Source organism: Chiloscyllium plagiosum, unplaced genomic scaffold (genome assembly GCF_037043375.1).
Source record: "Chiloscyllium plagiosum isolate Xiang-an unplaced genomic scaffold, Cpla_swu_hap1 HiC_scaffold_23, whole genome shotgun sequence".
In the NCBI taxonomy this organism is placed as follows: domain Eukaryota; kingdom Metazoa; phylum Chordata; class Chondrichthyes; order Orectolobiformes; family Hemiscylliidae; genus Chiloscyllium; species Chiloscyllium plagiosum.
The window spans coordinates 16169882-16192132 of record NW_028270161.1 but is presented as its reverse complement, the minus strand read 5'-3'; the positions used below and the strand labels follow the sequence as shown (position 1 = coordinate 16192132).

The following is a 22251-nucleotide window of genomic DNA, read 5'->3' as shown; positions in this document are numbered from 1 at the left end:
TGTGTGAGATGGTCTGACTGGCTGGCTGTAACACCACAGGCAATGTGATGTTAGTTATTTAAATTTGCCTGGAACCAGATACACTCAGTCACAAGAAGTGATGCAAACATCCTGGACTGTTTACCTTTTCTGCATTTGTTTTCATTCAGTCATGGGATCTGGGCATTGTTGTCTCGGCCAGCATTTATTGCCCATCCCTAAATGCGCAGAGGGCAGCCAAGAGTTAACCATATTACTGTGGGTCTGTAGCCACGTGTTGGCCAAACCAGGTCAGGATGAATGACTTCTTCCTTGAAGAACATTAGTTAACCAAATGGGTTTTTCGAACAATCTGCAATCGTTTCCAGATCATCATTAGATTTGAACCCAGGTTCCCAGAACAGTGGCTGAGTTTCTGGATTAATAGTCTAGCGGTAATACCACTTGGCCATTGCCTCCTGTTTAATGGTAACCATTTATTTTGAGTAAGGAGAGGATATCTTTGAAGAATCATTTGATCTTACCCTTAGAAAATTCTAATTTAAAATTTTCTCTGTGCAACATTTCACTGCTTCATGAACAAAGTCCTCACATGTCAACTTTTGCAAGTTGCCCTTTCTCAGATAAGCTTGAAAATTACTGATTTTAAATAGTGTGTCACTATTCAGCAAGAGCTTCACAGTAGCCAAGAGCACATTTATGTTCTGAGAGAGCATGAGTTATTTGTTTCAGAAAAGCCATGTGGTGAAGGTCCCTAAGCTGTGGTACAAGAGAACTCTTGTATCCCAGGAATTACATTGTCAAAACACTCTCACACACCATGCTTTTTACTGGTTTTGTCCTGATTGTTGTATATTTGGCAATCTTATTGTAAGGTTGACTTTGTTTATTTTCTGCCTCTGTCTCTCTCTGCAGTGAAACATGTTGTTCCATCTCTTCCCTTCTCTCATTTTCTCTTTTTTACAAACTGGATTTGTTTCAACTATTCCCCTTTGTGTTTTCTGTTACTCATCTTGCATCGCCATTATTTCTCCAGATTCTCCCCTTCTGGCACAAGGAACCAGTGTTTAGCACAAATCTGTACTGTGGCTCATCGTTCAATAAGTATCCTGAACTACACTCTAAGACATTCTGTCATCTTAAAAAATATTACTCAAAAAGAAATCAATATATTCTCAATATAGATCTCAGGTAAGACTCTTAATTTGAAACCTGTACAGCTTTTTGTGACAGATGCTATATTCTAATGAGTCAAGCAGTCCTATTTCAGATGTTGGATTATTACAAAATAACCACTCAAGGAAATTTGTTTCTCTGAAATCTCCAATCTCGAGCGTTCTACTCAAAGTTAGGCCTAACATGACTCTGCATCTGTTTGCACTTCAAGAACAATTATTAGTAAGATATCTTGATGGTTGGTTTTCGATGCGGAGTGACACCAACAGTGTGGGTTCACGTTCTGCAGTGGCTGAGGTTAGACAAAGATTCTGCTCTTTGAACCTGCCCTTGCCTGAAACATGGTGGTTCTCAGATTAAACACAGCCCTTTGGCCCTTCAGATTGGAGAGCAGTCCTGTGGCCTCTAGAATTACAGCAACTTGACCTTAAACAGTGAGATTAACATAGAAATAGAACATAAAACAGCACAGGACCTTTCTATTCCCCATGTCTATACCAAGCATGATATGTTCCTAACTAGTCACGTGGTCTGTATCCCTCTATTCTGTCTATTCATGTATCTGTCTAAATGCCTCTTAAATGTTGCTGTCATGTCAATGTGCAAAGGTAGTGTAGCTGACATTCTCATGCGCTTCAAATTCAGAGTTGTTGTGGTCATTAATATGTCGGTTCACGTTACCAAATTAAGAGCACAGCACCAATCAGTGGCCAGTTCATCTTCGTCTTTTGGTTGAGAAAGATTGTGTTTTCAAGGACAACATGTAGGCTTATTACTATTCCACACTGAGTTATGGAGTCTTGTATTCACGCAAATAGGATTTGAATTTAACAGCTGGCCCAATAGGTAGCATCGTAGATACTTCAATTTTACACTGTAAGATCACAGGTTAACTCAGACTTGATCGGCCTTTTCTGTGCTATGTGACCCCCTTTCCAGCATATGGCCCATAAAGTTGAATGTTCAGACATTTCAAGTATTCCTCCAAGTGCTTGTATTGCTCTTAACAAGGCATTCTGGGTTTCAAAAAAAGTTTCTTCAAACTCTGTCTGAACTCCTGACCCTTCACACCGAAATTATGCCCTCTCATTATTGACATTGTCAGCCTACTTAAATGCTCAAACCAAATTAAAACCCAATAGTATGATTCACAGCCAAGCAGAGAGATGAATGTGCTGCCAGCTTCATCAGCACCACTGTTACATAGTAATTTCACAAACTGTCCTATTAACTTGGTCAGAATGTAAATGGTATGTGTTCTGAGTGCTTAATTATTGGGGCACCTTACTGAGTAACTACTGTTGTCAATTGGCTGTTATTGCAAATGTTATTGAGTTTAGATTTTTTTTTAAAAAGTATACAAAGTAAAAAATCATGCAGAGGAAACAAGTGTCAGCAATTATTGTATTACCAGTAGGATTTCAGTGAAGTGTTACATGCGACATGCGACATGCGAATGCTTGAAAATCCAAACAGAAAAAATAAATTGCTTCAAGATTTCAGAATATGAAAAGAAGTGCAGCAAAAAGTCTTTCAGTGACCATTTGATGCTGTGTAATATGCAATTGAGAAACCGTACATTGCGGTTTTGTGTTCATTGTAATAGTGTGTTGATTTGAATTGGGTGTTAACAGCTGTATGCATAGGATCATTAAAAAATTGGAACAAGTTTAGGCCATTTGGTCCATCAAGCTTATTCCATTGTTCAGTGAGATCATAGATCTAATTAAGCTTTAATCTGCATTACTAATTGTACCTGTGAACACAAAATTTAAAAAGTGCAGCTCTTGCAAGAAACATAATGCTACTGAATGCAAAATTGACAGATGTTATAGTTTCAACTCTGAAAGGTAAGAAGCATGATATGACTTTAACATGAGGTTTTATTGAGAGCAACACTTAATTCTTTGAGATGTTTGATTTAAAAAAAAACCTTATTATTTTGCCATTTGAATAGTTTTTAGTTGTTTTGTTCAAGTCTTGTGTAAGTTTTATTCTCCACTAACATAAATAGAGAGAGCTCAGTTTCATTCAAATGTGGCTTCCCTCATTGCTGATTAGAAACTTCAGACATATTACAACAGTTATTAACTATATTTGAAAGGAAAGCTCATGCATACCTGGGATGATTGTCAAATCCCATCAATATGAATATCTGAGCTTTTATGAAGTTGGTTGACGTGGATAAGATATTAACTGGACATTACTAGTGCATGTCTGTGAAATCAGGTATTCATTCCAGTCATTAGGCAAGCTTCATTGGAAGCTTAAGCTGTGATGTGTGTGTGTGTGTGCACGTGCGGTGAGAAACTATGAGAAAAACAAACTGATACAGAAGTCATAAGACAGATTGAGAGAACTGGGTGTTGACTATGATGTTTTGTGAAATCCAAGTTGTGAATAGATGCTGTAAGTTATGAATTTGTGAGCTGGACTTCACAAAACAGCTTAGATAGGTCTCAGTAACCTAGAAAATGGAGATCTGAGGTACATGCTTATTTGCAGAATTTTATGCTTGATACGTTTTTTTGTATCCATTGTACTGATAGAAACAGCAACTCTTCCCACTAGATGACCCATTTCTGCTTGTTTCTTACAGAACCAATTCAGCACAGTTGCAATATAAGGTGGAATACTCAAGCACTCAATTAGTGTGGCATTACTTTCCAAAATCTCAACTATAGAATTCACTCAATTCCAAGTTTTTTAGGCTGGGTGTTGATACTATGGTTAATTTAATTAAATGAGCAAAGCTACAATTTCAATATGCCAGAAAAATGAATGTGTGACAATTTCAGTCAAAGACTTCTTCAGGCTGAAACCTTAGGTAATGTGTTGGATAAGGGAAAATGCAATTGCTGGAACAGAATTTAGAAAGGATCAACTATATAACAACTAGATGCTCCTGACTGATATTCATAATAATAAACATCAGAACGATGATAAATGATGGTGGCAATCAGTGTTGATGAAAACTGCAAATTAGTTTCAGACTTCATACACCAGAGAAGAGTTTAAAAATTTAAGGAGAGAGCAACACCATGTTGATTGTTGGAAGAAATGATTCAAGGTTTGTAAGTTCTTTTTTTTGTCTTGAAGTTTTGAAGCTTTCTGTCTCATGTCGACATGTTTCATGGACTCATGTGATAGAGTCAAATGGATTAGCTTTATGAGAAATTAAGTGGGACTGACTGCAGCAAATATCATATCCTTCTGATAATCACAAATGCAGCTGTTGACATGAATTAATGCACTTGGATTTCACAAAACATCATAGTCAACACCCAGTTCTCTCAATCTGTCGTATGACTTCTGTATCAGTTTGTTTTTCTCATAGTTTCTCACCGCACGTGTGCACACACACACACACACACACACACACACACACACACACACACACCTTATCTTCTCAGGTAAGCCAAGAAACAATATGCCAGTGTTGCAGTATTGAGTGGGATTTGAGCAAACCAGGTTAGATGTCCATCTGAATCTACCAAAAAAGGAATCTCCAATTAACTTTAACAGCAGTCTGCTGACTGCCCATTCCTTAAAACTACCTGCTGCCAGGAGATGATGGGAATAGCACAAATGGACTTTAATTGCATTACCTCCTTTTTAGGAAAATGAGAGAAAGCCAGAGGTCAGGGAAACCACGCTGCCCCCAACTCTGACTTTGTGTAACAAAGGCAGCCTGTGTCTGAGTGGTTCAAGGAAAGACTGACTTGCACACTTAAAGAAGAGTCATTCTTGGGACAAAATATCCCATCTATCTGCAATCTGATAGTCCCATTGGTCAGTTCGGGGCTGGGCATGTTTAAATGATTAATTCAAATTTCAGAGCCCATAACATAGTTTCTGGTAGGATTGAGTATCCTCCGACATCCTAACCAGCACCACCAATTCTTTATCATGTCACTTTACCATTCGGTCGTCAAGAGCCATAATCTCGCATGTAACTAAATTAATTCAGGCCTTCATGTACTTGAAGAATTGAAACCTGTTATTTTCATGCTTTCAAACAAAAGCTTCAAATGAGCTTCTTGAACAGGTTTGAGCAGTAGTGAATATTATATTTTAATGAAATGAACTCTTAGTGAAATCCACTGACAAGCCAACTTGCTGGTTATCTCCCACATCAGGTATCTTTAGTTACTCACACCAATCAAAGCTTCAATAGAGATTTGATTTATCCAAAGATCATAGGTCTCTGAATTGAGCATTTATTGTTTGCCCCTTTTTAAAAGTTGTGGTTCATCGTCACTATTTTGAAACCCATTTTGATGGGCTTTCTAAATTATTGGAAATGAAATAATTACTTATGTTGTACATTTGTACCCTTTGACAATGATACAACTTTGATTATACATAAATACATACATTACAAACTGATCATATTTCTGTACATGGCATTATAAAAGTTTAACTAATGATGCTTTTCTGAGGTTGCGTGCATTGTTGCTGGAAAAGTAATCAACATTTATTTTGAATCTGTACGTTGAAAGCACTGTTGAGGATGTTTCTTTCCTCCAGGATGAATTGCCAGGTTGAATGCAAAATATGGTTTGGATCCATGGAGGCTAGGCATCAAGTGGCCAATCAGATCAGTGCAGGCATAATAACTGCCACTTAATGTGTTGACCAAAGGATAGATTGTCTGCATCCTCGTCTTCACCTTGATCATTTAGACTGCATTGGCATTGTTTGTTTCATGCAAATCATATCAAAAATGTTTTACAGTCAAGGAATTAGATTTTTGTCATTGCCCTAATTTTTCCAACAAAGACGTGCAAAATTGTAATCACAACTTAGGTTTAGCTTTACTTCTGTCAAACTAAATAACAGTTTTACCTGGTTCGTGCTACGTCTTCAGTTTTGGGCTCCTTTGGACTGAATAACTGTGATTGCAAATTAGCACCCATGGACATTCTGGCCCGTTTTGCTGAATGGCATATGTTACAGGAGTATTGCAGTAAGCTCACAGCTGTGTTGGCCTGAATAACAACAAAGCTTAGCAGAATTGAGATTCTGTTATTAGCACTTATTTCCTCCAAACTTAGTTAAATTGTATCTGAAATGAAAATACATAGCCAATAGCGGCAATATATAACACAAGGTTCTCATTCATGCATGCAAATGTTCATTCTGTTCAATTATTTTTAATCGAAAGAAAAAAAAGGGATAAATGAGTCTCATTAAGAAAGGAAACCCCCTCAGGGGACACTTGTAAAAATGAGATTTTTTTTCTTGAATCGATATGGCTTGACCTTTTTTTAAACCATGCTCTTTGAAATATTAACATTCATTGATTTTTATATGAATGTATTTACCAGAAATCCTATTATGTTAACTGAAAAATGTGAACTAAATTAATAGTCCTTGAACAGTTTGGAACTTAAATGTCTCATATTACATAGATAAAGGAAATGTGTGTATACTTGGAGTTTTGTGACAAAATTTTAATTTCATCTTAATCTGAAAATTGCCTTCATAGACCTGATTCTAATCATGGGGAGCTGCTTCCTCAGTTTGTTCATGAACTGAATCATTTTGTTTTCTCCAAGTCTGAGATGTGTTGAAGTCATTTTTTTCTTTTTAGGGGGTCCTCCTGCTTGGCCATATGAGTTTTTTACCAAATTCACCACATTAACTACCAACGCAGCCCCTGTGGCTTTCTCTGCTGCTATACCCACCTTCTGCCAAGGCTTGTACTCACCTATTCTCACTGTTGTCTTAAACATCTTGCCTTAGTTGCTCTCACCCACTATTCAGAACATCTCTCTGCTTGCACCAACAGTGACAGTAACACTTATTTTCACCTTCGGATATTATAGCTGCCTGTCTCATTCCAGGAGTGAAGCATCTGCTAATTATATTAAAAGAATCAGTGGTTTCTGGTTCACATTGAGCTCTTCACCCTTACGTGTGAAGCTCATGCTGACTCTGTCACACCAAGTGATTGACTGACTGACCATATTGAGCCCCTGGACTGACATTGGAGGCTGCGTTTTGACTTATTTGTCCAGATCCTTCTGACAGAAGGGTATCCCCATTGACTTGACAGAGGCCTGCTGACGGCCATGGTAAGCTTGCTAGCATTGTGTCTGCATTAAATAGCAAGTCAAGACAAAAATAATGTGTTACCCGTGTCTCTGGCTGAAGGGACAAAGTGCAAAAAGCAAGGCAAGGATGTTGTCAAGGTTCTGGGGATGCAGACTGGTCCAGTCTGTGAGCTGGACATGTGTCCCTGAATACAGAAGTGGCTTCACAGCAGCATAACAATTAAACAATGCAATATTGTAATTCAGAAGTGTCTTGTAAGTGTATCATGACGGTTGTTTGAGGCTGGCATATTGAGGGCATTAACAGAAGAAAAGATCAGTCTTAATTGGTGACTTGCCATTTCCTTGTGTGAAACTAGCCATGCTGCTTCACAGCAAAAGGAAGAGGAACAGGAGTAGGCATTTCAGCCCTTTGCACCTGCAATACCATTCAATAGAATCATGGCTGATCTCATCTCTGCTTCAACTCCATTTTCCTGCCTGGTCCCATAATCCTCCAACCCAGTACTAATTGAAGATATGTCGACCTGCTTCTTAAATTTAGTTCGTTCCAGCATCCACCTGCTAATACCTTACAGTTGCAGTAACAATTCCCTCCTTTTATTCTCTATTCCTTTAGCATTATTGCCAAAATTCCATTTGCATTCCTATTAGCTGCTGTACTTGCATACTCGTTTTCTTTGGTTCATACACACACAAGGATGCCCAGATTCATCTGCATTGTAACACTTTGACATTTCTCTCCATTAAAGTATAAATTGCCTTAAAAGCATAAAAGATGGAGCAACGTGCTCCTGACTTCAAGATCGTCCTCTCTGACGTTTTCGTCTGATTCTGCCACAAATCTCTCCAACTCCTATAAGGTTCCACCCTGTTCTGTTTTATTGGTATTTGCTAAACTAAATTGAACTGCTTAAGTGGCATAACTATTGGTAATATTTCCCAGAAACGGTGATTGACTTATTTTTCAGTGCAGACAGTTGTGTGCAGCAAGCTACAACAATCAGCAAATCAGATGAAAGGCCAGATAAATCCGTTTTTCTCGTGTTGGTTACAAAAAGAATCTTGGACCATTTGGTAAATGTGTGTTTTTTTGTGATTATTAGATAATGACCATAATTGTAATATGACAGAATTCACCCTGCAGTTTGAAATTGGAATCAGTTGAAACGGTATTACAATTGAGTTACAGTAACCAAAAAGACACGAGGGAGGAGATGGCCAGAGTTGGGAAACCTAGCATGGAAGACGATGGAACAGCAATATCTGAAGTTTATGCAGGTAATTTGGGAGACAAAGCAGAAATTCATGCCAAGGAAGAAACGCAGGAAGGGAAGATAAGGCAAGTGGTGCTGACAAGGTAAGTCAAGGGCAGCATACAGATAAAAGAAAAAGCTCTCAATATGGTGAAGATTATTGGAAAGCCATTAAAGACCAGCAGAGGATAACTTTAAAAAATATATATATTCAGGGGGGAGAAAATATGTGAGTAAGCACATTAGTAATACAAAAAAATGCAAAAGTTTTTTCAACTCCAAAGTAAGAGGCCTTAAGAGAGGAGCACTGAAAATGAGGCTGGTGAAGTAGTCATTTGGAGCAAAAAATAAGTAACAAGAATTGAAGAGGTAATTTGTATCAATTTTCACATTGGAAGACACCAACAAACCAGAATTTAAACAGAGTCAGGACAGAGATGAGTGTATGGGCCATCATCAAGAAGGCCATCGAGAAGCTGAAAGGTCTGAGGGTGGGTAAATCACCTGGACCAGATGGGCTACACCCCAGAGTTCTAAAGGAAATAACTGAGGAGATTGTAAAGGCATTGATGGTGATCTTAGAGGAATGACAGGAGTCATGAGGATCTCAGAAGACTGAAAAATGGCTAATGTAGCCCTGCTATTGAAGGGAGAGAGGTGGAAGACTGGAAACTAAGCTGATTAGCCTGACCTCTGTTGGTAAAATTTCAGAGTAAAATTTAAGACTGAGATTGTGGAGTACTTGGAAGTACATCATAAAATAGAGCCAAGTCGACACTGTTTTATCAAGAGAAGGTCGTGCCTGACAGATGTGCCTGTTTTATCAAGAGAAGGTCGTACCTCCCCAAAAAATGAGTAAGTGAGATAAAGTCAAGCCTGTGGACATGATTTATATGGATTTCCAGAAGGCCATCGACAAGGTCTAACATAGGTGGCTAAATAAGATATGAGCCCTGGTGTTAATGGCAAGATATTATCAAGGATAAAGGATCGGCTAACTGGTTGAAGGCAGAGACTCATAATAAAGGGGCCTTTTTTAAGATGGTAGCCAGTGACTTGAAGAGTTCAGCAGGAGTTAATGTTGGGAACGCAACTATTAGTGTTATACATTAAGAATCCAGATGAAGGAACTGAAGGCATTGTTGCTATGTTGTAGGTGGAAGGACCGGTAGTATTGAGGAAGCGGGGAGGCTGCACAAGGACTTGGATGCACTGGGAGAGTGGGCAAAGAAGTGGCAGATGGATTACGATGGGATAAATTGATCGCCTTTGGTAGGAAGAAGGGTACAGAACCCTGCATTCCTCAAACTGTTTACTCCTTACATACTCAGTGTTTTCATCTTCTTGTGAACAACCTGTAAGTTACAAGAACAGAGATGTATTGCTGAGGCTGTCTAAGGCTCTGTCCAGAGCATGTTTGGAAAATCGTGAGCCCTGTATCACAGGAAGGATGTGCTGAGCTTGGAGGAAGGCCAGAGGTGGTTCACAAGAATGATCCTAGGGATGAAGGACTTGTCATATGAGGACTGGTTGAGAATTCTGGATCTGTACCCTGTAAAGTGGAAAAGGATGGGGAGTAGTGGTATTCTGATTTCAACTTCAAAACTACTGGGAGACCTGGATCACGTGGATGTAAACAAGATGTTTCCACTCCAAGAAAAGCACCGGTTCAGAGTAAAGAGGCCACCCTTTCAAACTAAGATGAGAAGTAATTCAGCCATCAATCTGTCAAACTAATGGCTGCAGAAGGCTGTGGTGGCAAGTTATTTAAAACACATGAGATACTTTCTACTTTAGTAAGAGGCAGCACGGAGGCTCAATGGTTAGCACTGCTGCCTCACCGCACCAGGGTCCCGGTTCAATTTCTACCTCTGGCGACTGTCCGTGTGGAGTTTGCACATCCTCCCCATGTCTGCGTGGGTTTCCTCCTCATGCTCCAGTTTTCTCTCACTATCCAAAGATGTGCAGGTTAGGTGAATTGACCATGCTAAATTGCCCATTGTGTTTAGGGATGTGTAGGTTAGGCGCATTAGTCAGGGGAAATGCAGAGTGATAGGGAAGCGGGTCTGGGTGGGTTACTGTTCACAGGGTCAGTGTGGATTTATTGAGCCAAAGGGCCTGTTTCCACACTATAAGAATTATAATTCAAAAGGGGATCAAGGATTATGGAGAGAACCAGTAGAATGCCATTGAGAAATGGGTGAGCTATGATCTACTGGTGGAGCAAGCTGAATGGCTTGTTTCCGTTTCTATATCTTAGGGTCTTATAATAGCAGAAAAGCAGTCAAAGAGTAACTTAGCAACCATCAGGAATAACAGATGTATGGAATTGAGACAAAGGCAATTATCTAATTTCTGAGCACTAGTTTTCAAGCATCTTTGTTCTGAAGTGCGACTACAGGCTTTAACTCATTCCAGCAATTTTTAAATGTTTTTTTATTGATTGGGAACCTTTTTCATCTGGCAATTCTTCCCCTTGCACAGGATCAAGTCTCTGCACGTAAGTTCTGTTCAATTTAGAATTCAAAATTCAAAAAAATCAAAGGTCCTTAGGCAGCACTTGACAAACTTTTGACCGCTACCATTTAGAAAAAAATAAGTGCAGTAGATCCATAGGAACGCAATGATCTGTAAGTTCCCCTCCATGCCATCCACCACCCTGACTTGAAAATATATTGTCGTTTCTTCACTGTTGTTGAATCAAAATCCTGGAATTCCTTCCTTAACAGCCAGTCTAGAAAGCAACCCATCATTGCTTTGTCAAGGACAAAGAGTTGGACTGTGCTGGGCAAAGTTAAAAATAACACAATACCAGGTTGTAGTCCAACAAGTTTATTTGGAAGTGCAAGCTTTCGGAGCACTGCTCCTTCATCAGGCAGCTGTGGAGCAGGTTGATAAGAGTGTCATGCAAATGATGCGATGTATTGAACAAACCTAGATTGCTGTTAAGTCTTTCATGTTTTAGGATAGGTTGCAGGTTTCATATACATAAATCCCAGAACTACTTTCCAGTCGCATTCTCAGGATAATTTCAAGTTTTATTTTTTAAAAAGGACATTTCAGCTCAGACAATGCATTAAAGGTGTGATGTTAGAGTCTGTCTGTATCCCGATCTTGAGGCAGACTGGTTCTATTTCCAAAGTAGGAATTTGATTTGACGAAAACATGGAACAGGTATACACCTTTATCGAGTCGAGTGCAGAGCTTCACACAGGATAAACTTCACCACCCCTTGAGAAAAACAGCTATCCACGGAGAATGAGAGGACAACAGTACAGCACAAAGTGTGTGAAACACATTTCCAGTTTTAGCCATTTAAACAAGATATTACTTTTGGAAGTTGTTCTTAAGTTGAAAAAATTGTCAAATTTGTTATTTTCAGTCTCTGGGGAATGGAACAGGCAACTGGTCCCTTTTAAGCAAGTATTCTGCTCATATTCAACCAACGTTTTCCCTTCAATTGAAATGCACAGTTTTGATAGCTTTGAATAATAAATTTAGTTTTTATGTTGCTCCCACTTCAGAATCATCACCTAGTTCCCAGTGAAATGAAATACTGTCTCTGTGCTTTGTCACACCAGATATACTGATCTGAAAACATAGACAACCACACAGTTTTTTTCAAAAAAATCACCTTTTTGGATGCGTTGGAGAGAATATTTCTAACTTCCCAGATTGAAAGTTTTTTTTGATGTAATGCTATGAAAGCCTCATGTATTGTTTATCCTTATTTGCCACAAGGACAAATTGGCGAAGACCCTTTATAGCTGTGTCATGGTGACACTGAAATAGATTTAATGAAATATTTCAGCACTTGTAAGGCCTGCAATTTGGTGTCCAGTTCAAATAACCAATACTAGTATGTGGCCCATGCCTAAGAAAAGGACGCCAACACCTATTGTTGGTGATGTCTTCAGGATGAGCCCAAGTAGAATTACCCACTTGTTTGCCAGAAACTGGTCACAAATGTTTCTCTATTTAGAGTCGTGGAGATATACAGCACACAACAGAAGCTTCAATCCAACTCGTTCATGCCAACCAGATATCCCAAATTAATCTAGTCTCATTTACCAGCACTTGGTCCATATCCCTGTGTATCCTTCCTATTCATAGAGCCATCCAGATGCGTCTGAAGTGTTGTAATTGTACCAGCCTCCACCACTTCCTCTGTCAGCTCATTCCGTACATGTAACATCCTCTGTGAAAAGTTGCCCCTTGGGTCCCTTTTAAATCTTTCCCCACTCACCTTAAACCTATGCACTCTACTTCTGGACTCCCCACTCCCCCCAGGGAAAAGACCTTGTCTATTTACCTTATCCATGCCACTCATGATTTTATAAACCTCGATAAGGTCACCCCTCAGCCTCTGCTTTAGGGAAAGTAGCCCCAGCCTATATAGCCTCTCACAATAGCTCAAACCCGCCAACCCTAGCAAAATCCCTGTAAATCTTTTCTGAATCCTTTCAAGTTTCATAACATCCTTCCTATCAGGTGGAGATCAGAATTGCACACAATATTCCAAAAGTGGCCTAACCAATGTCATGTATAGCTGCAGCATGACCTCCCAACTCCTATACTTAATGTTCTGACCAATAAAGGAAACCATTCGAAATACTTTCTTCACTATGTTATCTACCTGCAACTCTATTTTCAAGGATCTATGAAACTGCACACCAAAGGTCTCTTTATTCAGCAATTTTCCCCAGGACCTTGCCATTAAGTGTATGAGACCTGCCCTGATTTGCCTTTCCAAAATTAGCACCTCAAAATTAAATTAAATTCCATCTACCACTCCTCGGCCCACTGGGCTATCTGATCAAGATCCCATTGTACTCTGAGGTAATCTCCTTCACTGTCCACTACACCTCCAATTTTTGTGTCATCTGCAATCTTACTTGATGATACCTCCTATGTTCACATCCAAATCACTGAAATAGATAAGTTGTTTTGGTCAGTGCTGAAACTGCAATGGGACTCAGGATAACCTTCATATTTATATAGTTTTATAAGTTGTCATACATTTTTTTCTTTTGAACTACAGGCTTGAACATGATAAACCGTATGTTCACGATGAGATTAGTAAGGTTCTTCAACGTGAGCGAGATGCAGCAAGCGACAATCTTATCAAAGCTATTTTGCGAGAGAGAGCACTGACTGAAGAGGAACGTGTGAAAGCCAAGCATGCTGTAAGTAAAATGATAACCTTTGCTTACTGATGTACCTTTTGGTTTTGAAATTATGATTCTCATCTGATGATTGTCAATGCTCATAGTCTAATGTTTAATTTATTCAAGAATGTTTAACAGGAGTCAACCATGTTAACAAGTCTATTCCATTGAGTCCCCAGAAAATCATCTTCGTGCATTGATAGGTATAATGATCATTATTCAAGCTTGTATTGTGTCTGCCAGTATTGGTTATAATGTAGTATTGTTTGCTGCTGTATCCATGTTGGTAAACATGCTGTCCTTATCACGTTCCTCCCTTGGGATAATAGTTGATTTGCAGTTTTGTGTGTCTTTCGAGATTAACTAACATCTTCATGTTGGTTGGGTAGAAGTAACAGTGTTCATAATATTGTCCACTGCTGTTCACATTTGGTTGGAACAGGACCACGGAGCTTTGATCTGACCATTGGTTTTGGGGTTGCTCAGCTCTCTCACACTCCATCCTTTGTTGAGCATGCATGTTATCCTGTGTTATAGCTTTACCAGGTTAGCTTCTCCTTTTTTTTTGGTAAAATTGGAACTGCTGTTAACACATTTAATGCAAGAGTTTGATTTCCCAGTGTGATTTTAAGAGAAGAATGAGAGTTACATCATGCATGAGGTTTGTAGATTGTGTAAAGTGTAATTCTGCTGCTGATGGTCCACAGAGTTTGGCTTTATTGCATGTTGCTTCTACCATTTGACATGCAAGTGAATTGGTCAATCCCACAAATCTCCAAAATATTTGTGCACCCCTAATTCTCTTGAATATTTTTGATTTCAAGTGTACAACTGTTCTTAGCCGTATTATCAATTGCCTCTGCCTTAAACTTTGTAATTATCTCCCTAAGCCCTTTTTTTGTCTGTCTGCTTTTCTTTTCTTTTTTAAGACACTTGAGGTGTACCCTTAAGAGCAAGATTTTGGTTCTCACTTATAATATCTCTTGATGTTACTGAGTCTCATTTTATTTTATAATGCTCTTGTAATCTGTCTTGGGGCATTCTGTTACATTCAATACATTGTACCAATATCAGTTGTCGTAGCTGTTGTGCACTACTAGTTACTGTGCTACTATTTCCCCAGTCTTCTAGTCATCCAACTTCTTCACAACATTGTGTACACACAGCCAAGTTGAAACATTAATTGTACCAACTAGACATTCAACTGATCACTGGTAAAAATTGCTTTAGAAGCTATAGCCATCACAGAGACGATGGCATAGTGCTATTATCACTAGACTATTAATCCGGAAACTCAGTTCATGTTTTGGGACCAGAGTTAGAATCCCACAGTGGCAGGTGATGTAATTTGAATTCATAAAAAGAAATCTGAAATTAAGAATCTACAGGTGATTATGAAACCGTTGTTAAATATCGGAAAAACTCATCTGGTTCACTAATGTCCTTGAGGGAAGAAAATCTGCCATCCTCAGCTGGTCAAGCCTACATGTGACACCAGACCCTCATCAATGTGGTTGATTCTCAATTGCCCTTCACAAACCTAGTAAATCATTCCGTTGTATCAATCACTACAGAGTCTCAAAGAAATGAAACCGGACAAATCACTTGGCATTGACCTAGATACTGGAAAAGACAACTGCAGAAACAGCCCTATCAACCCCACGAAGTCCTCCTCACTAACATCTGGCAAAATTGGGGGCGATGTCTCACAAACTAGTCATGCACTGACATAGTCATACTCATAGAATCAAAAGGCGGCATAGTAGCTCAGTGATTAGCATTGCTGCCTCTCTCTGCCAGGGACCCGGGTTCGATTCCAGATTCGGGTGACTATGCAAACTCCACACAAACATTCTCCCCATGTTTGCATGGGTTTCCTCCAGGTGCTCTGGTTTCCTCCAGTCCAAAGATGTGCAGGTTCTGTGGATTGCTAATACTCAATTGCCAATGTTATCCAAGGATGTGCAGGCTTGATGGATTACCCTTGGGAAATGCAGAGTTAGAGGAATTGGGTGGGTCTGGATGGATGCTCTTCCGAGGGGTGGGTGGACTTCATGAGCAGAATGGCCTGCTTTCACACTCTAGGGATTTTAAGATAGACTTTACAGACAATGTCCCAGACACCTTTACCGTCATCCCTGGTAGGTCAGACACAGCAGAGGTGGTAGCGCGGTCGTATAAAGTCAGAAGGGAGTTGCCCTGGGAGCCCTGGACCTCAAGAAGTCTTGTGGCTTCATGTTAACATAGACAAGTAAACTGCCAACTGATTACCGCATACCAACCTCCCTCAGCTGATTAATCAATACTACTCTATTTCAAACAATATTTGGAGGAGGCACTGAGGATGGCCAAGGCACAAAATGTCCTCTGGGTGGGGGATTTCACTGTCCTCCGCCAAGAGTGCCTCAGCAGCAATATTAGTGGTAGAGCTGGTCAGGTCTGAAAGGACATAGTTGCTGGACTTGGTGTGCGATAGGTGGTGAGGGAACCAACAAGAGGTAAAATCTGCCAGCTGCAGATGCATTTGTCCATTAAAATATCGATAAGAGTGACCACTGCACTTGTGGAGCATTACCACCATGTTAAATTGGACAGACTTCAAAGAGACCGAGTGACTCAAGATGGGACAGCAATAAGATGCTGTGGGCCATCAACAGCAGCAGAATTGTACTCTCTCACAATCTGCAACCTCACGGCTTGGCATTTCCCCCCACTCAATGCCATCAATCCTGGTGCAGTGGAGAGTGCTGAAAGGCTGCCAACATCATCAAACCCCCTCCTCCCACCCCGGTAGTGCTCTCCAACAACCTTCCTTCAGGTCAAAGATACACAAGCTTGAACAGAGACCAACAAGTTGAAGAACAGCTTTTTCCGACCATTATTCGACTGATATATGGACTCTAAATAATGTTGATCTTGCTTTGTGCACCTCTTGTGCAGGGTAAACTACATTTCTCATTCTTATAAGCACCGTATGATCTGCATGTCCTTGCTTAGTATGATCTGCCTGTACTGTTCATAAGCTAAGCATTTTCACTGTACTTTACTGAAACCACCAAACAGGACGACTTAAGTAACAAGTGATAGACAAAGCTAAGAGATCCAACAACCATTGGATGAGATCTAGGTCCTGAACTCCTGCCACATCTACTCCAGAATGGTGGTGGACATCTAAACAACTCACTGGAGGAGGAAGCTCCACAAATATCCCCATCCTCAATGATGGAAGAGCTCAGTGCAAAAAGTAAAGCTGGAGTATTCTCAGTGATCTTCAGGCAGAAGTGCCAATTGAATGATTCATCTCAGCCTCCTCCTGTGGTCCTCATTGTTCAAGATATCAGTCTTCAGCCAATTCAGTTTGCTCCACGTGATAAGAAAAAATGGTTGGAGGCACAGGATACTGCAAAGCCAATCGACCTGTTAACATTCCAACAAGAATTGTGTTCCAGAACTTGCCACTCCCTTTGCCAAGCTGTTCCAATCCAGTTAGAGCGCTGGCAGCTACCCAACAATGTGGAAAATTGCCCAGCTATGACCTGGACACACAATGCAAGACAAATCCAATCTGACAATCACCACCCCAACAGCTGACTCTCTATCATCATAAAGTGATGGAAGATGTCATCAACAATGCTATCAAGCAGTATTTCTGCTCAGCAATAACCTGCTCAGTGACATCCTGTTTGGGTTCCATCAGGAACCCTCAGCTCTTGATCTCAATTCAGTCTTGATTCAAGCATAGACAAAAGAGCTGAATTTCAGAAGAGGGGTAAGAGTGACAGCCGTTGACATCAAGGCTGCATTAAACCAAGTGTGGTGTTAGGATCTCTAGCAGAACTGGAAACATTTGGTTACGGGGCAAACTCCCTGGTGGTTGGAGTCACAACTGGAACATATAAAGGTGGTTGTAATTGTTAGACATCAGTCATCTCCACTCCAGAACATCTCTGCCTTTGCCTCAGTTTCTTGCGGTAGTGTCCTCCGTCTAATCACCTTCAACTACTTCATCAATGACCTTCCCTGCATCATAATTCAGAAATCATGATTGCACAATGTTAAGTACCATTCATGACTCCTCAGATACTGAAACAGTCCATGTTCAAATGCAGCAAGACCTGGACAATATCAAGGCTTGGGCCAATGAGTGGCAAGTAACATTCACACTGCACAAAACTAGGCTATGACTATATCCAGTAAGAGACAATTGAACTGCCGCCTCTTGACATTCAATGAAGTTAAAATCCATCCCCCCCATCCCAACCATCGAAGTCTCTCCACCATCACTGGCACAAGGCAGGAGTGTGATAGAATACTCCCCATTTCCCTGGATGGATGCAGCCGAGTTCCGTCACCGCGCCTAACCCCGCCCCCCGGCCCAGTTCCGTCACCGCGCCTAACCCCGCCCCCCGGCCCAGTTCCGTCACCGCGCCTAACCCCGCCCCCCGGCCCAGTTCCGTCACCGCGCCTAACCCCGCCCCCCGGCCCAGTTCCGTCACCGCGCCTAACCCCGCCCCCCGCCGACCTCTGTCCCCGCCCCCAGGCCTAACCCCGCCCCCACATCCAGCTCCAGTCCCACACCAGGTCCTAGCTCCCCGCCCTGCCGTGGTTCACCATCCCTCCGGACCTGCCCCTCTCTGAGGATGAGAGATCAGTCCTCATGAGGGGTCTCACCTTCGTTCCCACACGTTCTCGGGTCAATGAATACAATACACGGAGTGACATTGAACGATTCTTCCGCCGCCTTCGCCTCCGTGTCTTCTTTTTCAATAAAGACCCTCACCCACCCTCTGACGACCCCTTCTCCAACCTCCAACACACCCCGTCCACCTGGACACCCCGTGCTGGCCTCCTACCTGCCCTCGACCTCTTTATTGCAAACTGCCGCCGCGATATTAACCGCTACCTGAACTCCCACACCCCTCCCACCCACTCCAACCTCTCCCCATCGGAACGCGCAGCCCTCCACTCCCTCCGTTCCAACCCCAACCTCACCATCAAACCAGCTGACAAGGGAGGCGCAGTAGTAGTTTGGCGCACCGACCTCTACACCGCTGAGGCCAAACGCCAGCTCGCAGATACCTCCTCCTACTGCCCCCTTGACCATGACCACACCCCCCACCACCAAACCATCATCTCCCAGACCGTCCATAACCTCATCACCTCAGGGGACCTCCCATCCACCGCCTCCAACCTCATAGTCCCACAACCCCGCACCGCCCGCTTCTACCTCCTGCCCAAAATCCACAAACCTGACTGCCCCGGACGACCCATCGTCTCAGCCTGCTCCTGCCCCACCGAACTCATCTCCTCCTACCTCGACACGGTCCTGTCCCCATTAGTCCAAGAACTCCCCACCTATGTCCGTGACACCACCCACGCCCTCCACCTCCTCCAGGATTTCCGCTTCCCCGGTCCCCAACGCCTCATCTTCACCATGGACATCCAGTCCCTGTACACCTCCATCCCCCATCACGAAGGACTCAAAGCACTCCGCTTCTTCCTTTCCCGCCGTACCACCCAGTACCCTTCCACCGACACCCTCCTTCGACTGACTGAACTGGTCCTCACCCTGAACAACTTTTCTTTCCAATCCTCCCACTTTCTCCAAACAAAAGGAGTAGCCATGGGCACCCGCATGGGCCCCAGCTATGCCTGCCTCTTCGTAGGGTATGTGGAACAATCCATCTTCCGCAACTACACTGGCCCCACCCCCCATCTTTTCCTCCGCTACATTGATGACTGTATCGGCGCTACCTCGTGCTCCCACGAGGAGGTTGAACAGTTCATCCACTACACTAACACCTTCCACCCCGACCTCAAATTCACCTGGACAGTCTCGGACTCCTCCCTCCCCTTCCTAGACCTTTCTGTTTCTATCTCAGACGACCGAATCAACACGGACATCTACTACAAACCGACCGACTCCCACAGCTACCTGGACTACACCTCCTCCCACCCCGCCCCCTGTAAAAACGCCATCCCATTCTCCCAATTCCTTCGTCTCCGCCGCATCTGCTCCCAGGAGGACCAGTTCAAAATACGCACAACACAGACGGCCTCCTTCTTCAAGGACCGCAATTTCCCCCCCGACGTGATAGACGATGCCCTCCACCACATCTCCTCCACTTCCCGCTCCTCCGCCCTTGAGCCCCGCCCCTCCAACCGCCACCAGGACAGAACCCCACTGGTCCTCACCTACCACCCCACCAATCTCCATGTACAACGCATCATCCGCCGTCACTTCCGCCACCTCCAAACGGACCCCACCACCAAGGATATATTTCCCTCCCCTCCTCTATCAGCTTTCTGTAGAGACCACTCCCTCCGCGACTCCCTTGTCAGATCCATACCCCCCACCAACCCAACCTCCACTCCCGGCACCTTCCCTTGCAACCGCAGGAGGTGCAACACTTGCGCCCACACCTCCCCCCTCACTTCTCTCCAAGGCCCCAAAGGAAACTTCCATATCCGCCACAGATTCACCTGCACCTCCACCCACATTATCTACTGCATCCGCTGCAGCCGGTGTGGCCTCCTCTATATTGGGGAGACAGGCCGCCTACTTGCGGAGCGATTCAGAGAGCACCTCTGGGCCACCCGGACGAACCAACCCAATCACCCTGTAGCACAGCATTTCAACTCCCCCTCCCACTCCACCGAGGATATGCAGGTCATTGGACTCATCCACCGCCAAACCACAACAACGCGACGGTCGGAGGAGGAGCGTCTTATCTTCCGACTGGGAACCCTCCAACCACAGGGGATGAACTTGGACTTCACCAGTTTCTTCATCTCCCCTCCCCCCACCTTGTCTCAGCCGAATCCCTCCAGCCCGGCACCGCCTTCCTGACCTGCAGTCTTCTTCTTGACCTCTCCGTCTCCACCCTACTCCGACCTATCACCCTCACCTTGACCTCTTTCCACCTATCACATTTCCAACGCCCCTCCTCCAAGTCCCTCCTCCCTATCTTTTATCTTCTCCTGCTGAACACTCTCTGCTCATTCCTGAAGAAGGGCATGTGCCCGAAACGTCGAATCTTCTGTTCCCTATATGCTGCCTGACCTGCTGTGCTGTTCCAGCAATAAAGTTTCAGCTTTGATCTCCAGCGTCTGCAGACCTCACTTTCTCCTCCTGGATGCAGTTCTAACAACACTCTTAAGCTTGACATCATCCAGGACAAAGCGCCTGCTTATTTGGCACTACATTCACAATCATCCACTCCCTCTATCGATGCTCAGTAGCTGCAGTGTATACTATTTGCAAGATGAACTGCAGAAATTCACTAAAGATCCTCAGACAGCACCTTACAAACTCATGATCCCTTCCATCTTGAAGGACAAGGGCTGTAGATATATGGGAACACCAACACCTTCAAGTTCTCCAAGCCACTCACCATCCTGAGATGGAAATATGTCACCATTCCTTCACTATTGCTGGGTAAGAATCCTGGACTTCGATCCTTAACTGTATTGTGGGTCAACCCACAGCAAATGGACTACAGTAGATCAAGAAGGCAGCTCACCACCACCTTCTCAAGGACTGTGAGGGATGGGCAATTAGTGCTGGCCAGCCATTTCCCACAAAAAATTTTAAATTCCCACAAGAATTGGAAAAAAAAAGCTTAAACTTTTGCAAAATTGTCTTTCAAGTGCACTTTTAATTTAAGTTGTGAAGGAAGTGTTTCCTTATTAAGTATTGGAGTAGCTGCATAGATTTTTGGGCCGTCTTACATTTCTGCACGAGCTGGTCCTTTTGTTAAATTTATTGGACACAACTTGTCCATAAATTGTCCTTTTACTTTTCCCACCTTGTTCCTCCTACTCTCATACCAACAACTTCCCCCAAGCATCTAGAGTAACAAGTGATGATGATTTTTCTTTGAAGAGCTGATCTGTTGTATCCTTCAGAGACTTGCATGGAATAGTGGAGTTTGTTTTACCTTGTCAGGAGAAAAACAGATTAATTGAAAATCACGCAACTATTTGAATGCATCAAGAATTTTTATCAAATGTGTACATGATCCAAAGTGTTGTAAATTGGTGTTTTTGGAAGTAGTGTGTATTTCTTTTGTTTTCAGTACTGAGTTCTTTAGATCTTTGACATACATAAAATCAAAGTTACATTTTCCATCTTCAGAGCTCTGAAACAATCTTGGAGCTTGAGGTTGTAATGTTTACTTGTCTGATCTGCCAGTACCTGGAGAAATCCATTCCTGAAGTGATTTGTGGCTACTGCATTTAGCCACAGCACACCCAAAATGCACTCTCCCTAAAAGCAAAGAGAAATTGTGCTGTTTTATGTGTAATTCTTCTCCTCTTTTCATTAAGTGTATCTGAAGGGTCAAACCACACAAGTCAAAAATCTGGCAAGCTTGAAAAGACTAAAACAGAGAAGGGCAAATACTTTAGAAATCAATGCTTAAATAATGCCACTCACTGAGACAATTCATATTTAAATGCCAAAAGGAAACCAGGGGTTAATTAATTCCAGTTCTCTCATGCCTCAGTTAGATTGTCAAGTTTAACTTGATTTTATTTAACTGATTAAATTTTCAAAAGATTAAGAAGTTTTGTTGAATTCAGTGACAGTCCTGTTCTACTTCAAAATCAGGC

At 42.3% G+C, this 22251-nt stretch overlaps 1 protein-coding gene across 2 annotated transcripts in view; it reads left to right on the top strand.

Annotated features, from left to right (window-relative positions):
• The window catches only part of chchd3a (coiled-coil-helix-coiled-coil-helix domain containing 3a), a 231677-nt gene that overhangs the window by 63954 nt on the left and 145472 nt on the right, over positions 1 to 22251 (top strand). For both annotated transcript variants that reach the window (XM_043714036.2, XM_043714037.2), the window contains exon 4: positions 13512 to 13656. In XM_043714036.2, coding sequence (XP_043569971.2) covers positions 13512 to 13656 — 145 coding nt within the window. The remainder of the gene's footprint in view (positions 1 to 13511; positions 13657 to 22251) is intronic.